The sequence below is a fragment of the Rhinolophus hipposideros genome (genome assembly GCF_964194185.1).
Source record: "Rhinolophus hipposideros genome assembly, chromosome: 3".
Lineage (NCBI taxonomy): Eukaryota > Metazoa > Chordata > Mammalia > Chiroptera > Rhinolophidae > Rhinolophus > Rhinolophus hipposideros.
The window spans coordinates 74305088-74323482 of NC_138049.1; the positions used below are offsets into that span (position 1 = coordinate 74305088).

Sequence of the window (18395 nt, forward strand, 5' to 3'; positions counted from 1 at the left end):
ACAATATTGAATGTCAACTGTAATGGAAAAAAAACAACAGAAGAAAAATATAAAAGATGGTACAAAATTTGTCTCTGACCCTAGCAGAAGTCATGAGTGACACTATGTCTGCTCAGGAGATCCAACAAACTAGTTTAAAAAATTTCATGGTGGTTATGGATGATTATATAGACTTTAGCCTCTTCTTGGCGAGCTAAGAACTTTGTTTTATACTGCTTGTGGGATCTACTTAAAACACTACTGGTTAGGCAGAATAGTCTGTGGTTAAATTAAAAGACTACCTGCCTCTCTAGAACAGATTGAGATGGATTTAAGGACCTGATTTCATGGCCAGATTTTGAAATGTAGGCTCTTACCTTTGCAGGGCATTAATAGCATTAGTAATCGCTTTGCTTCTAGTAATTACCTGTATTATACCACTCCAGTGATCCATGCATCTTGTCCAGTCTTAAATGCTACAGTGCATTCATTGTCTTTTTACATGTTTCAACATTTCATCTTGCAATAAAAGGCATATGAGAGACTAACTGTAATGCAGATGCCCACACTGTTCTCCAAATAACCTTGTGATCAATGGATTCTGATGTGGATCTGAATCCTGCAAATGAATGTCCTGAGGGCTGACTTTGTCTTTGGCTAAAAGGGGAGATTGAAAAGTAAAAAGGCGCTTCTCTTTCAGCAGCACAGGGTAGCAAGATGGCAGCGCAAATTTCCAAGAAGTGGAAGTTTGTTGTTGATGGCATCTTCAAAGCCAAACGGAACAAATTTCTCATGCAGGAGCTGGCTGAAGATGGCTACTCTGGAGTTGAGGTCCGACTTACACTGACCAGGACAGAAATCATTATTTTGGCCACCAGGACACAGAATGTTCTTGGTGAGAAGGGCCGAAGTATCCCGGAATTGACTGCTGTGATTCAGAAGAGGTTTGGCTTCCCTGAGGGCAGTGTAGAGCTGTATGCCGACAAGGTGGCCATGAGAAGTCTGTGTGCAATTGGCCAGGCAGAGTCTCTGCATTACAAACTCCTAGGCGGCCTTGCTGTATGCAGGGCCTGCTATGGTGGGCTGCAGTTCATCATGGAGCGTGGGGCCAAAGGCTGCGAGGTCGGGGTGTCTGGGAAACTCCGAGGACAGAGGGCTAAATCCTTGTTTGTCGATGGTCTGATGACCCTGTTAACTGTTGACACTGGCATGCGCTGTGTGCTGCTCAGGCAGGGTGTGCTGGGCATCAAAATGAAAAGCATGCTTCCTTGGGACCCAAGGGGTAAGATTGGCCCTAAGAAGCCCTGCGTGACCATGTGAGCATTGTGGAACCCAAAGATGAGATACCACCCACCACCCCCATCTTGGAACAGAAAGGTGGCGAGCCAGAGCCGCCTGCCATGCCCCAGCCAGTACCCATAGCTTAGCAGGGTCTCCTTGCAGCTGTATCTGGAGTCTGGATGTTGCTCTATAAAGACCTTTGATAAAATCTTTTTAAAATAAAAAAAAAGAAAGAAAAGTGAAAAGAAAACAGACCTAGGAGCTTGCTGCTGGAAGCTGACCGGTAAACGCCAGTGTTCCTTACTAAACATAAATGTCTCTTGCAGAATAGTGATTGTGATGCAACAAGATATAGAAAGACCGCTCTATAAATATGTTTGAAACCAGACAGTGACAATGACACTCTGCTATCAAGACCATGGATCTCCCTGTGTCTTGGATAAAAATTGCTAAGATAACCACCAACTTGCCCGATTTTTACAAAACTGGCCTGTTTCTCTAAACATTCCTTAGAATCACCCAGCCAAATCCTGTAATAGGCTCCCTATGACTCCTTCCTATGAAGAGGCTTTGTACTCCTGTGTTGTTTCCCTCTCTCGGTGCAGCACACTGAATCAGCTTTGGCCAGCTACTCATGTGTAGTCACTGGTTGGCTGGCAGTAACTGCTATTGTCTGAATGTTTGTGTGCCCCTCCAACTCACATGTTGGTGATGGTACTAGGAGGTGGGAGGGCTCCTCCTCATGAATGGGATTAATGTCCACATAAAAGAGCCCCCTGAGAGCTTGCTTGCCCCTTCAGCCATGTGAGGACATACCAAAAAGTAGGCTGTGAACCAGGAAGCTCTCCGCACACACCAAATCTGTTGGTGCCATGATCTTGGACTTTCCACCCTCCAGAACTGTGAGAAATAAATACTTGTCCGTGGGCAACCCAGTGGGTGGCATTTTGTTATAGCAACGAGAACAGACAAAAACAGTTCCTATCTAAATCTAGGGAGGCCATTTTAGGACCTTCTTGCTCTACTTTCCATCCCTCAAACCCTACCCCTGGTTCATGCCCAGTAGATCTGCTCCCAAATATATATATATATTTTTTTCTGGAATATCCTTTCCACCTTTTCTTACTTCTTCTGTTAATCTTTTTTATTTCATTTTAAGTTTTTCTTTTTATTGCGGAATATTGGGGAACAGTGTGTTTCTCCAGAGCCCATCAGCTCCAAGTTGTTGTCCTTCAACACAAGTTGTTGTCCTTCAATCTAGTTGTGGAGGGCGCAGCTCAGCTCCAAGTCCAGTTGCCATTTTCTTTTTTTTTTTTTTTATTTATTGGGGTGACAATTGTTAATGAAATTACATAATTTCAGGTGTACAATTCCGTATTACATCATCAATAAATCCCATTGTGTGTTCACCACCCAGAGTCAGTTCTCCTTCCATCACCATATATTTGATCCAGTTGCCATTTTCAATCTTTAGTTTCAGGGGGTGCAGCCCACCATCCCATGTGGGAATTGAACTGGTAACCTTGTTGTTGAGAGCTCATGCTCTAATCAACTGAGCCATCCGGTCGCCCCTCCGGAAGCTCAGCTGCATCTCCTTGTCTTCAATCTAGTTGTGGAGGGCACAGCTCACTGGCCCATGTGGGAATCGAACTGGCAACCCTGTTGTTCAGAGCTCACACTCTAACCCACTGAGCCATCTGGCCACCCCTGCTCCCAAATCTTTTGAAATTATAGTGAAGATAATTTTGAATTGCTGGGCATTAGGGAGGCAAGCACTAATCAGATACTCCAATTTGGCATGAAAGAATTAAGCTTGGAATGGATTTTCTTGAGAAGCATAGGGATAGGCCACCCCTCCCTAAAGTGGTCCAAGAAGTGGTGTTATTTAGATGCACAGGATATGGGCATTTCCTGACTTCAAAGTGCTTTTCTGACGGGTGGCTTGAGCTCGCCCTTATTCTGGATTAGGTAGGAGTAGTTCAGGACATAGAAACAAGTGCTTGCCGGGAGGAGCCATGGTGGACCATGCCTGAAAACTTTTACATTCCATTGGTGTTTCACATGGAAGAGGGGCAGGAGGAGTGTATCTCTGGTGGGTGACCCTTGCCCATGCTCCACCCCATCCCTCTCTTCTGGGGTTGCCAGCCTTCCATCCGTCCCAGGTCTCTATCCCGGAACCACCTCTTGCCCATGCTGGTAGTTTGCGGTCTCTCCTTGGGTTAACGGGCCACCTTGAGGCAGAACTTCACCGCCTTGAAGTGCCGAGCCACACCCTCATTCAGCTGGAGGGCTGGCTCACAGCCACAGGCCAGAAGCGTGTCACCCTTGTCGGACCACCTGAGGCAAGGCAGCGGCTCTTGCTCATCATCTGGAGCATGGAGAGCTGGGACCCTGATCAGCATGCCCGAGGTAGACGTCCTTGGCTGACTGTGGTGGAGGGCTTGATGGTGGAGTTGCATGTCATCTTGGTTTGTTCAAGAATTAGTTGGGTGGCTGGGAAATCCAGCTGTTGCCTGGAGCCCTTGAGAAGTAGGGGCCTGGAGCCAAAGCTATTTTCATGGTATATAGTCTGGGAGTTACGGGAAGGTAAGAGCGAGATGTGGACGAGGCATCCAGGAAGGCCTGGTCTAGGGCAACACCCCTCAGTGTTCCCTTGGGGGTCCTGGCCTGCCAGGGGTCCCGGTTGTGAGTTCTACCTCACCAGAACACTCCCCACAGGTCTCGAGATGCTGCAGCATGTTCAGAGCCAGCCACTGACCAAGGACGACCTGGCAGCTGCCGCCGGCATGAAGCTCTACCCCACGGCCCAGTCTTGCCACTCAGGATGGGCAGGACTCCATCCCAGGCTTTGTCAGGCTTCCCCTTACCAATCGGTTGGCTCTTCTAGATTCCATTAGATTTCACTCTGTAGGTAATAAAAGACTGATCTCCCTTGGGTGTTGAGATGTGAGGGGAAGTTTTGGCTTAGCCATATTGAGAAAGATGTAAGGGCGTTTATGTTGAATTTGTAGCCTAATCTTGTTCTCAGACCTTATAAGCATGTCTGAGAGACATGTCTCCTAAACATAAGAAAATGTTCTATGGGCATAAAAGATATCCAATAAAATAAGTGAGCCAATGTGCAAAGCCTTTGGCGTGTTGTCGTCTTTCCTTTGGATAAGCTTATCTGGCGCAGCAGGGGCTTCTGGGCTGGTCTGGGGCTAAGATGTGGGGAAGTGTGATGCGCCACTTTTGCTGCCTCTGGGAGGCAGCCCCGTAAAGGAGTAAGACAGAAAAGACAGCTCTTTCACAACTGCTTCTCTCAGACCCAGAGCCTGGTCAGGCTGCTCTGGGTTGAAAACAGAGGCTTCTAGAAAAGAAAGGACCCTCCTAAGAACCCCAGGACCACCCCCTCCCCCCCACCAACCCCGTACCTTTACAAACAGACACATGAGAGAAGAAAGGTATGTGGAGGGGTGTATCTAGATGCCACAAAATGGTCCCACCCCACCTGCCTGGGGAAGTACCTAGGCAGCTAGGCAGCCTAGTGAACATTACGTACCCAGGCATCGTCCTTGACTGCCAGAAGTTTGGGCAAAGGGGGTGGTTTCTGGAGCAAAGGAGTCTGAGGTCCCACAAGCCATGAATAAATTGATTAGTACGGCTTCCTGAATCTTCATTCCAGAACTTTCCTGAATGCCAAATCCATATTTGGATCTCTCTACCCAAGATTATGGCAAGCTAAACATGTCCTCACTTGCACACTTCCTCTTCAACTTTTCCCAGCAGCCTGTATATCACGAGGCTATTGCAGACTCCAGGTGAGAGAAGATGGTGGCATAACTGCAGCGGAGTAGTGGAAGTGCTAAGCAATGGTTGAATTTGTAATACATTTCAAAGCGAGCAAGATTTGCTAATTTCATGGTTTCTGGCCAGTTATTATACAAAAGTTAGATCAGGTTCATGGTAGAAAAACACGAATATGTCTGGAAGAAAACCAAAGCATACTGTTCTCACAGGAAATATCATGCTTATTCCCTAATTGATAATTTAAGATTAATGGCTCATAAAATAAAGGGAAAACTTTTGTGTGTTAAAGACACTTGCAAAAAGACTATTCTCTCCTTCAATTAAGTTTCACACAAGAATTATTAAATTAACACTCTACATGCTTGGAGCTGTAATTCTGATGTCTAAATCCCAGTCACAAAGATAGCTGTGTGGGTACAGCTCGAGTATTAATGTTCAAACAGTGGAGCGAGACTAAATGCATTTAAACCTTATCTCTACCACTAAATAGCTTTACGATCTTTGGCAAGTTACTGATTTCTCAGTGCATTAGTTTTCTCATCTAATAGTAACTACCTGTAACTATACAGATAAAGCAAATATATGTATTTTTCCTACATCCATTTACTGACTTTCTTCTAACAGAATTATAGTTTTGTAGATCTCTCCTTACTAGTTTCAAAGGAGGACTTCTGATTGGCTTAAGCAAATCAGGGCATACACATGGTGACTCTTACCAGGTTCAGGAATGAGCATGTGACCTGTATTAGTCTAATTATGTGTCAGGAAAGGATTGATATTCCACAGTTGAGTGGAGGGTTCCTCACCTCCTCACCTCTCTTGTTAGATGTGATCAAGGAGGAATGTGGTACCAATTGCCACTGAAAGCCATGTTGTAGACCATGAGAGGAACCACTAATAATATCCTGCAAACAAGGAGGAAAGCAGAGAGAGAAAGAACCTGGGACCTCGATGATGTAATTGAGCAAATTGTACTCTGTCTTGAGCCACCCTATCTCTGGACTTCAGTTATGTTAGATAATAGAATGTCTTTAATGTTTAAGGTTGTTTCAGCCAGAATTTTCTTATACCGATAGCCAAATGCATCCTCACTGATACATTACCTGTGGTAATGTGGTGAGGATTAAATGAGATAATACTTGGGAAGCATTTATTGGCTCAATACTGGACAGTAACTAAGCATGGTGTGGGGACAGAGTCTCAGAGAGCAGTTTTCAGGCTCTCGGCCTCACGTGGAAAGGTGCTAGCTCAGTTATTAGATGGCCATAAGCTATAATCAGATGGCCATCCACTGTGGCTGGGTGGCCATCAGCTGTTACCCGTCAGCCATTAGCCACTAATATAACTGTGGTGGCTACCCTTGAGGGTGGGTTGGTTGATTGGTTGGCAGAGAAGCGGATGGTGGATTGTGGCTTCTGCTTCCTGTGTCTCCAACTGAACCGCCAGTGAGAATACAGTGGTATGTAGTGGTATGACTTCCCTATCTATGGCTCCATGGGTGCTCCTTTTTGGCTTCACAATTTCCTGTGTTCTTGTGCGGGGAGTGGGGCCAGAGACCCTGCATTACGCAGGGTTGTTATTCTAAAGTCTGGGATCCAAAGACTGTAGGCCGGCTCTGGCTGTGGGCCTGGTAGGCATCGGTAGGTTACAGAGTAAAGAGAAGTGGGGAGCAGGAATGTGGTGTTATAGGGCTCAGGTATAGGGGAAGGGTGATGGGACTTCCCTTTTGTTTTGGAGCCCACAGTGAAGTTGAGAGAAGTCAGTCTTCCCAGTGAATGGGTAACGTCTAGGCAGGGGCATCATATATAGGGTCTGAGCCAATTGTGTTCAGGGGATGGAGAGGGATGGAGGCCAAAGATGCCGAGGCCTAGGTGGGAATGAGAGAGGGGCTGCTCTATTAGGTCCTGTAGAAACATGATGACTAGTTATTTGGCATTAATTAATTTCCTCCCAGATCTCTTTAGAAAAGTACCAAGACCAAATGTATGGTGATGGAAGGATAACTGACTCTGGGTGGTGAACACATAATGTGAGATATAGATGACAGATTATAGAAATGTACACTTGAAATCTATGTAACTTTACTAACAATTGTCACCCCAATAAACTTTAATTAAAAAAAGAAAACAGGAAAAAAAAAGTACGACAACCTTTAGGAGAAGTAACAGATTAAATCTGTGACAGTATGAATGAAGCTTGATGATCACTCTCCTTTTGACTGAAAGGCTTCTGAAGTTGTGGGTTAGAAGTTACTCTAAGGCCCAGGGAGACAAAGACACTTTGATTCATTCAACATTGAGTGCCTACTGCATGGCACAGTGTAAAAAGCCTAAGTTGTAATGTGAGGGAGATGTCTGGGGGATCTGGAGTGACTTTGGGCCAAAGTGAAGACACTTAAGGGTGAAAATATGGGCAGGAGATATGTGATTGGGTGGGCTCATCCTGCATTAGTAGTTGAGATCACAGAGAAGACCACCTGGGGGACAGCATGAGGGGTGAGGAGAAAAGGGAAGAGGGGGATGATGGAATCTGTGGGAACACTGACAGTTAAGTGGTAAAAAACAAGAAGGAAGTTGGAAAAGTGAATAAAGATGATTGAGCCAGACAGGTAGGAGACAAACGGGGAAGCAGTCTTAAGAGAAAGAATGGGTACAGTGTCAACTACCTCAGAAAGGCCAAAAGGGATGCTGATTGACTGTGTCCATTGAATCAGTTTCTAGAAGGTCATGGATTAACTCATAGAGCAGTTTTTCTGTGGTGTTGGGTAAGCATGGGTCTGTCACGTGCTGGTTAGTGGATGGATGATGTAGAAATGGAAAACTCTTATATAATTTATTTTATAAATAATTTGGTTCTAAAAGAAAGGTGAGATATAGAGTAAAATACAGAAAGGTACGTTCTCGAGTGTTACTGGTCACATGGGAGAAGCTTATTCATATTTATGTGGGGAAAGAGTGAGAGTGAGATGCTGCAGATATGGGGAAGGAAAAGGGTGACAGGAGCCCCCCAGGGCCTTGGGGATCCAGAGCAGAACAGACTTTCTTAAAGGTAGGGAGTTCCCATCCTGGAGTGGCAGAGGCTTCCCCACGAAGTCCTGCCCACGGTGGGATCTCTGGTAATGGGAGGCAGTGCTGGAACTTTGCCCAGAGGGCTCAGGTGAGAAGCTTCAGAGATGCTCAGAATCATCTATGACTTGGGATGTGTGTGGGTGATGTTCTCATGATTCACATGAGGGTGAGTTGTGCCCTGAGCTGTATGTAGCAAGAAGAAGGTGTATCTCCTTGGGGCCACGGGGCTGGGCAGGGATTGGCAATCCAGGAATGTAGTCACAGCAGTGTAGGCAAAGGAAAAGGAAGGAAGACACAGCAAGTAATGGAGAGATGAGCATCACTAACAATACAAAAAGCATGTCATGGGGCCAGCCCAGTAGCTCAGGTGGTTGGAGCACCCTGCTCCTAATGCAGAAAGTTGCCGGTTCGATTCCCACATGGGCCAATGAGCTGTGTCCTCTACATCTAGTGCTGCCGCGGGACTGCCGTGAGCTGCTGTGAGTGGCCAACTGACTACTGGCGACAGACTGCCTCAGCCGGGGAGGAGCGCAAGGCTCATAATACCAGCATGGGCCAGGAAGCTGTGTCCTACACAACTAGACTGAGAAACGACTGCTTGAACCGGAGTGATGGGCGTTGGGGGAGGCGGAAGAAAGTGGGGAAAAAAAGCATATTGGTGTAAAGTTAAAAAAGTCGGTGTAGTTGTGACAGTGTGTGGGAAAACTAGAACCCTCCTGTCTATTTTAGAGCATACTCTAGGATGGTCAACAAAATTGTGATAGACATGAAGTGAATCACGTGAATGGGCAAAGAGAAATATATCAGACCAACGTAACTTTAGAGTTACTATTTATTGGTTGGAACAAGAAAATTTTTTCCATTTACCGGTTTTGTGGGGCTGTGATTTCCAGGTCAGTGGAAAAACCTATAGTTTGCACATAATGCATCTGATAAATTTCTGATTTGAAATGTAGTAAAAACCTCAATAATTTGGAATTAGGTAGGCTTAAGGTGAAGTCTTATTGTAATTAATGAAAATAGAAAAATTTAAAAAGAAACAATATTTACTGTACTAGATTCTTAAAGCATTTGAAACTCAGTTAATAAAAGTGGCCACTTCAAGGTCTGGGTGCCTGTTTTTATCAATGGTTAGGATAAAATAATTGTTGTTAGTATATTTTCCTTTTAAATGGCAGTGCTGAGAGGTATTGTTAATGTAGTTCCTAAAGTGTTTGGAAGCAGCTTACACTTTTAAAGTTGGTCAAGCAAGCATGTTCCACACACAGTTTTATTTTCACTGGTCTTTCTAGAAGATGGCAGAATAAGCACACACCGGTTTGATCTCATTAGAACCATGTTGGGAAGTCCCCTCATATTACCCCCCAGGGTACCCCTCCTTCAGTCTTCTTCCTCCTGTCTAAAGCACCTCTGTTAGGGCTTTGTTGATTTTGTTCTAGAGTTCTAACATTCTCAGCGTCCATTAAAATAATTCCCTTGGAATTAATCATGGAGACACAGTGTAAAATTGCTAGTGGAACAGAAAGAATGGGATTTTTTAGGGAAGAGGGAAGAAAATCCCTTTTGGAGCACAAGCCCTTCCCTTGTAAGGCAGAGCTGAGTAGGTGCTAAAAATGGTGATTCTGAGTAGTAAGGGACTGCAGCATTTGGGTACCTGCCTGGTCCCCATTTCTTATCATTTGTTTAGCAAACCCTTTTATTATAGGTAACAAAAAGCTCACATACATTGGTATCTTAGTTTTGACATATCAAACTAAAAAAAATCAAATTAATTTCAAATCAGTTTTCTTATGAACCTCTCAAAAACATTTACAAACCTCTCCCCAAATTACCAATTATTTCTTCAGCAACGTTGCGAAAAAATATTTTTTTATATTTTAGCTCAAAATTGGTATACAGGCAGTTTGGTTCACTGCCACCACTCAGTTCAGTATCAACCAGTTAGTTCAGATAAAAGCAGTCACATTAGCTGTTTATAGACATCTTTTTAATGTTTTACTTGAAAACAAATAATCCCGGTAGAAGAGAGCAAAGGAAATTACATTTTAATGGTAGCTTGAAATGGATATGGTATTCCTGATTTATTTTCAGGAAACAGACAATTGCATTGTCATACATGTCTTTTAGAACTGCTCACTTAAATGCACATCATTATATTACGTTTCTCTTACAAAAACACAACCAAGTCATTTTAAGGCAAAAAAATATCAGCTTCTGGGGAGATAAGTTAATATTTATGATATTTTCTTAAGTGATCCATTAATGTAGTTGCTCAGGTTTCATCATTCCTTATAGTTTTGCTTTGCACATAAGCGTGAGATGTTAGTCACTTTGTGCCTGATTTCCTCCTTTCTATTAGACTTATTTTACCTGCAAATTAAGAACTTTCAGAGTCACTGAGTCAATGGGAGGTGAGAAAGGCACCTTAGAACAGGAGATAACGACTTTAAAACTCAATAATGTATCTTTAAACAAACTTGTTATGTACAGATATTAATTTAGTTGGACACAATGCAAACATTTAAATCACACATAGCAACATTTTTAAGTTAACCTCATATCAGGGATGTTTGCAATTAAGTATCAGCTTGATCAACCCTGCATGTTGAAGAAGGCAGACCACTTGAACTGAGAAAGCATGTGGCTGGCTGCTCAGTGCTCAGCTAAACTGTGCTTCAAGATGCCATTTGGGATTGATCAATGGGACTTTGCTAAGTGTAAATGGGAGACCCCTCAACTCCACAGAGAGAAACACAACAGACAGAAGAACCCTGCAGTTTTCACACAATACAACTATCTTTTAACATCCAAAAATTTTTGTGCCAGAATAAGATAGACACAAAATGGCCATGGCTTCAATGAATAAAAGTTTTTCATAACGTGGTTTATCACATTTTTCTATGATTAAGACCTCACTGATGTTTCTAGGTTTTGTTTCTGCACCTTCTGTCTTCGGCAATGCTGGAGGAACTGTCCTGCATTTGAGGCCTAAAGAGGCCTATGGAGGGGTCCCCAATACATTCAGAATTCCTGCTGCCAGTGGGGTTTGACCTAGGACAGAATATGTCCAAGAATCAGTGCTCCCTGAAAGTTGCTGCCTCCTTCCTCTTCCTCTGAGTGCCTGGCAGGTGTCTGGCTTTATGTCAGTGGAGGTGTGCATGTGTGTGTGCTCACGTGCGCGTGCACGCAATTCCTTCCGGAGGGTGTATCACAACTTCAGGTTGGGTGGAGACATGGGTAGATTAAAAATTGCATTTAATAATTTACTAAGACTCTATGTTTCCAAAATGAAGATACATGCTTTAAAAGCTTGACAAACTCTTTTTAACAGGAGTGGAAAATTTAGAGTCTATCTTCTGTGTGTCTCTAAGCAGCCAAGAAGATTCTGAACAACACACCCCAGGGGAGTGCGTCAGAATTCAGGGGCGGGTGAGAAGAGGGAGCTTTCAGAATTTCAGTGTCTATCAAAAGGGACAAGTCTTTTAAAAAGTTGAGAAGCACATTTTAGGTAGAATGGAGAAGTGGTTTACTTGGGTATGGAAGCTGGTTAAGGCCTGGTGAAGTTTAGAAGCAAAATAGTGGCAGGAAACTGATAAGTAGTTAATGGAGAAGAAAAGTAAGGAAAGAATCAGGGATGGAGAAGGCCGGTTGTGGGAGAGCTGGGAAGGACTGGTGGATTTCATGGCCTCTTCCTGCCTTTGGGTGCCTAGTTCATCTTCTGGGGCTGCTGAAGCTTTTCTGGAGGCAGCACTATCTGCCAAGGGGCGAGGGCGTGGTGGGGGGAGACTTTTTTTTTTTTTTTTAAAGGAGGGCACAGCTCACAGTGGCCCATGTGGGGATCGAACTGGCAGGCAACCTTGTTGTTATTAACACCAGACTCTAACCAACTGAGCTAACCGGCCACACCAGGGGGGTGGGAGGGGGTGGGACTTTCTTAAAGTCCTTCTGTGGCTAGAGTTGAACTGAACTGAAATGCTGCCTCACTTCTTCCCTTTTGAAGGCCATCACCTTGGCTGAAGTTCTACTGATCTGAGACAGCCAGACTGGTTTCTAACGAGCAGTCACCAATGCTTGTTTTCAGGTCAGTAATTTTTCATTTTGTTTCTCTTGGGCTTTTTGCTGTCCCTGTACATGATGATGTGTTTTGATTTGTGGACCCTGCCAGTGTTACCTGGCTTCCAACTGTAAATGTTTATGCCAGGAAGCTGAACCATTAATTTCAAGATTTGGAGCAACATTCTTGGGGAGAATAGAAAATGTTCACTATGGTATAAAAGGTAAAGGGGGTTTAGTTTGAGTCTTTCATATGCAAAATGTACTACATAATAGCAAAAAACATTCAGGGCATATTAAAAAATAAATACCTTGCAAAATTCTCTGTTTATATATAAGAATAAGACGTTTAGGTAGTTGAATTCCTTAGCAGTATTCATGTTCTAAAAAAAATTGAGTACTTTTATTTTGGTTTCTTTCTCTCTCATTGCCCTTTCAGGGGAAGTCAATTTCTTGAACTTCACTTACTTCCGGGTATTGTGTCTGGGCTCTTCTCAAGCCTTTCCCGTCTCATCCTCACTCACATGCCTCATTCCCTGGGATCCTTCCTATGTATGAACCTAGTGGGAACAGCTCCTCACACTTCCCCTTTCTGTGGGCAGTATTGGCAAGCCTGAGGTGGCGCCATAGCAAAGAGATCAGCTCAGGCACACGGGCCTTCTATTGATCAGCATTTCACTTGCTTGTACGGAAGTTGACCACTTACAAAATTGATTCAGCCATTAGGGAATATGTTTCTATGAAGTCAAATGTGTCAAATAGTCAGTCTAAATGCCCCCTGGCCCTGAATTTCAGGATTTGCACATTTTCTTATTGAAGAACATTCTCATCATAAAGAACAACGTGAAAATGATGTGCAAAATTGCTTGCCACAGCGTTAAATCACCAAAAGCACACAAATTGACATTCAAATTACATTAATAATAACATGACTGAATAGGAATGGGTTGGCAAATATATCTTGAAATAAGCAGCCATTTCTATTATTCCCAAATTCTGCTTGACTTGATACCTTGTTAGCAGCCATTGATGATAGCCATTGTGTTTAAATATACATGATGACCTAATTTTGAAAATGCATTTTGTATTTAATTGCAAAGCAGAAATGGCTGAAATTTGAAGGTGTTTACTCCCATAATTTCAAAATACAGAGTCAAATCTGCTAAATGACCTAATTTTCATACACCCCACAGCATTAGCGGTGTTTGGTTTCTCAGTATTTTTAACTCAAGGTACGTTCCTAAATGAGCGGGTTAATGCTGATGTACCTTGGAATTTCAGCCATCCGGAAACATGCATTTTCATGCAATTAAAAGATTATAAACCGCCTTTCATGTTCTTCCTGATTCTTGCAAATTCCACTTTAGAAGGGCTTTCAAAATAGTTCATGCAATGATATGTATGGCTAAAGGAACTGCTATGCCTAGAAAGAAAATGAGAGACTTATTTCAGTTTGACATGAGGCAAGCTGAGGGCATCGGGACTTTCTCCGGCCTTACAAATGCTCTGAGATGACTGTGACCTTCCAGTCCTTAGAGAGTCCGAGGCAGAGGCAGTTTCTCTGGCAGGCTGCGGCGTGGCATCAAAAGTGTCCGTCTCGGTCTCCTCCAGAGCCACCTCTTCATCAGTTATAAACAATTTGGATTCCCTCCATTTGGGGTAAAAATCTTGGCTGCCTCTGGAGCCACTTGACTCACTCCCTGAAAGTTGTATATTCAGTTCCTCTGTTGACCTGATCAGGTTTTGTACAGACAAAGATTTGCCCAAGTCCTTGGGCACCACGGGATGGACAGACAACAGAGTTTCTCCTCCCATGTCAAAGCTTTTCCTCAGAGAACGGTCCTTGGTCAGACTTGACTGTGCAACCTGAACATTTTCCTTGGAGGCAACAAGGCAGGTGGTGACATCAGAAATGCTTTCCTGTAAGCCTGCGGGGTTTGGGTGCAGGGTCTCTGGTTTGGGCAGGTGCTTGATGGCTGGGAGAGGTGGAGGGATCTGTAAAGTTGTAGGGGCTGCTGGCTTAGGTGCCGCGTTTATTTGGTTTGCAATGTTGTTGGTGGCTGACGCTGCGGAGCCGTCACTTTGACTCATTGGCACCTGTGTCGCTTGACTGTGCATAGGAGGGCTGAGCGCATAGAAAGTCTGAGCGCTGAATTCATTTGGCGTCAGAATGAACTGCAGGCCTCGAGAGATGTTGGCACTGGCTGATCTGGTTAAGCAGCCGCTGTTCTGTGCGGAACTGGACAGGTCTTTGCTATCCACGGGGCTTTGATAGTCAGAAGTCTGTTCACATTCAAAAGGTGGGATCTGGAATGAGGCCAAAGTGAGGGCCGAGGCGGAGCCTTTCCGGAGGACCTGTTGATATATGTCTAGCAGGCAGTCCAGCTTGGACTCAATGGACTGTACCTAAAAATGGGGGAAATGGTTAGATATGAGTAGGACCTGTTTTTAAGAAGGGGATCCACGTCTAGAATTAGAAAGTGAAGTCAAGTTGTGCCAATATACTTAAATATTGAGTGTAAAGTGTAATGCAGTCCTGACACTTAGTACCGGTTTAGAATGTGATGTCTGACTATGGTGGGAGGACCTAAGAGGCGGGGCTGCTTCGGCCTCTCCACAAGCTCCACTGGCACCCCTCTCTCCCAATTCTTTAAAATGCACACTTGTGGCCTGTCCTAAGCCTCTTCTCTGCAGACATTCTGGACCTCCACTGCACTGTAGTAAGGAACTTATCCTCTAATAAAATCAAGACCTTAAACATCAATCTAAGTGATTCTGAATTTAAAAATAAAGGCACAAAATGCTTCAGAATTAATACCTAGAATATTTATGATTAAATTGGGAGAGCAATTTGATTTCTAGAAAATTGTCTTTGTATGAGGTACAGCCTCAGGATCAACCAACATTCAGTGGATCACAACAGCACTAATGAGTTTTTTTTTTAAGACTGACCTAAAAGAGAGACAATTAAAATAACCCAAACAAATACTTTTTATCGTACTGTTGAAAATCTACAGCTGCTTCCTGTTTGATGAGATGACATTTTCTATTCCTTATATGGAAATCCAAATATGTTACAGAACACTGTCTAACACAAAGAAAATTTAATTTCATTCACTCTTTCTTGATTTTATTTCTTTTTAAATATACTAATCATTAAAATACATCCAATTACCTATAATCAGTTTTGATTAAAAAAAAATTTTGGCTAAAAAGTTAACCAGTATCTTTGAGTTGTACCTGTTTTTCAACCTTGACCACCCGGCCGAGCATACTGAGGTCATCTGTAGTCTCATGTTCTGCCGTTATTTTCTCCCGGCTCTTCTTATCTGATGTGATTTGCCCTTTACCAAGAATTTGATCAACGCTATCAGAGAAAGAGGAGATCTGATTATGAATGCTGAAGATAGAGGTTGCTCTGGGCCAGAAAGAAGTGTTTTTAAAAGAAAAACTACACGCAATTATCTTTAATTTATGTATGACAAAATGAAAATGAACTTGTTCCAATTGATTTGCTTAGTTTCTTAATGTGAGAATTACACATGAGATTTTTTGATCCATGATGCAAAATTGTTTTAAACTACAAAGCAATTTGTCTGTATCCATCTCTGACCAAGTAGTTCCTGCATTCAACTACTTAAAATATTACAAAATCATAATTATGATTATTTCATGTTAATAGAATAGATTATTCCATGAACATTTATTGTACTTCTCATAATGTGGGAGATAAGCAGATAAGAAAGCTACTGGAATTCTAGTTGGAGAATATACTCTACATGAGCTAGAAACTCAGGGTTAGTTCTGCAAATTCTTTAGCAGTTCGATTTTATAAACACCTTGGGAGCCACAGATACTTTTATTAAAGGACTTAGAAGACCGTAACCACCAAGGCGAAGATTGTAACATGATCACAGGATGAGTAAAAATAATTTCCAAGGAGACTTGATCAGCCTAAATGGGGATTATAGTACTTTCTCCTTTTTACAACTGAATTATCAGGAGTACTGACTCGACTTTCCAGTTTACTTTGTCTGCATAGAAATAGAGGCAGCGCCTACCTTCTGTCATGACATCTAGTCTATGAAATGGAAAGCTCAAAAGGATAGCCATCATTATTTTATTAATATCTGGATGTCCACAATGCCTGGCACTTATTACAGGCTCAGCAGTTATCTGCTGAATGAATGAAAGAAAGAAAGAAAGAATGAATGAATGAATGAACAGATTGTGATTGATCAACAAGTGTTTTACTAAGGGCCTGGTATATGCCTCACCCTGGGAGAAGTGTGCTGTGAGCATATAAACAGATGTTTCAGACTCAGTCTGTACTTTAAAAACTGTTCAATCACAAATGCTGGTAATTTGTACCTGATAGTAAAGCAAGATTCTTAAAAAAAAACCCCAAAACCGAATTGACTAAATATTTTGGCTTCAAGATAATACAATCACACAATTGGAATAACACATTGAACGCGTTCCTTTTAATCAGTAAGCCGCTCACTGGAAAGACAGTGTGTATCTAGCATCGTATAGGACAGGACATGAAGGGAGGGAGGGGACCAGTTTAGGCATGAGCAAGGAGAACAAACTTGCAACCAGGAAACAATACAAAAGCCAACCAGTCATTTTCCAGTCTTGACTCTGGCACAGGATACCAAGATTCCATGTGCATTTATGGCCTGTATTAGATTCAAAATGCTGTAGGAGGTTGGAGAAGGGGAGGGTCTGTGTTTGTGGGCTGGATAGATGGGTAAAGTTAACGAAAGAGAAAGACTAGCTTATTTCTGAAGGATGGTTAGGATTAAGATAATAGCAAAACAACAGCAGCAGCAGCAGCAGCAGCAGCAGCAGCAGCAGCAGCAATAATTCAAATGACACCAGAGCAAACATTAACATTTATTGAGTGCTCAGTTAACTTGTGTTGACTCATTCAATCCTCATGATAACTCTATGAGTCAAGCTCTAACATTACGCCCATTTGTACAGATGAGGAAACTGAGACACTGTAGAGTTGGAGACTTTGAATGCTTGACTTACATCCTTAAATACAATCTATGTTAAAAGTAAAGTCTAAAATGAATTAGAAATACGGAATTTAAGAGTTTTCTCTGCTATAGACTTCCTTCCATATAGTTTCTATGACTTTCCTTTTCAACAAGTAACATTTTCCTTGCTTACCGTGTTTGAAGGCTTTTAATTCTACATAACATGTCCAGGTGACCAGCAGAATATTGTTCAATGACATCTTTTACATCATATGGGCGTAATGTTTCTTTAAACTTCCGTTTTGCAACATGAAATTTCATAATTCTGTAAGAGCAACATATTACATATTTATATAACTTTGTTAAAAGAAATTATGAAAATAGCTTCCTAGTAAATATAAGAAACTCTGGGGGGAAAAAAGTCATGCATCAACTTATTTTATGGAAATGCAACGTAAAAGCCTGTGATTATAGTGGACAATGTAAGAATATCTCATGTGAGGCACACGTTGGAAGTAGAAAAACACACTGAAAAAAGACTAAATACTAAGTGTTGTACCTTGTTAATGTTCATTGAAACCCTGAATTAAAATCAAAGTCAAAAAGCAATTCTACCTTTTTTATGTGACCCCCAGAAGTCCAAGATATAACATCTAGGGATTGCATCCCTTATAAAATATAAAAGTTGTTAAAATGGTCTTTTATGTAATGATTCATTTTTGAGATGCAGCTGTATCTGTAAAACTCTCTTATTCTCTCTAGAGAAATGTACATTTGTATAGAAATTTATGAAACTTTTGTTTCATAAATTAATTATGCAGAATTCTGCTCGATTAGCTGGCCAAGTTCCTTTTGTTTCAACTAAGCTTGGATGTCTAAGCTTTTCATAACCAGAGATCTCTTTTATTACAATGCCTACCCCATGTTTTAAAACAACATTTGACCAATAAATTCCACCATGCCATGAATAGCTAAGCTCCCTAAAATAACCAGTGACTGCAGGAACTTGATATAATTCCTGAAGAAAGCAAAGAAGCATAACATTTTAATGAGTCTGTGCAGGTAAATGTTAAGTCTTGGTGTTTTTTCAACTATTAAATGGCTCATAGACTCCCATTATCACACTCATGGATCCCAGGCTGGAAATCAGTCAATGAGGCTCTACGAACCCAAATTTGTTGTCCCTTGGTGGAACGTGGGAAGATTAGGAACAAATGTAGCGTTTAAATAGAAAATA

General features: G+C 42.3%; 2 protein-coding genes across 3 annotated transcripts in view; one reads left to right on the top strand and one right to left on the bottom strand.

Moving 5' to 3' along the window:
• Positions 1-696: 696 nt before the first annotated feature.
• On the top strand, positions 697-1299 carry LOC308496023 (small ribosomal subunit protein uS3-like; the record flags this gene model as incomplete). Its single annotated transcript, XM_081044559.1, has 1 exon — positions 697-1299. The coding sequence occupies one exon, from the start codon at positions 697-699 to the stop codon at positions 1297-1299; it is 603 nt and encodes a 200-aa protein (XP_080900685.1).
• An 8783-nt stretch (positions 1300-10082) lies between these two features.
• The window catches only part of KCNQ5 (potassium voltage-gated channel subfamily Q member 5), a 534612-nt gene continuing 526299 nt past the window's right edge, over positions 10083-18395 (bottom strand). For both annotated transcript variants that reach the window (XM_081041006.1, XM_081041007.1), the window contains 3 exons: positions 17352-17483; positions 15411-15537; positions 10083-14576 (listed from right to left, as the gene is read on the bottom strand). In XM_081041006.1, the coding sequence (XP_080897132.1) occupies positions 13614-14576; positions 15411-15537; positions 17352-17483 (1222 nt within the window). In that variant the 3' untranslated portion in view covers positions 10083-13613. The remainder of the gene's footprint in view (positions 14577-15410; positions 15538-17351; positions 17484-18395) is intronic.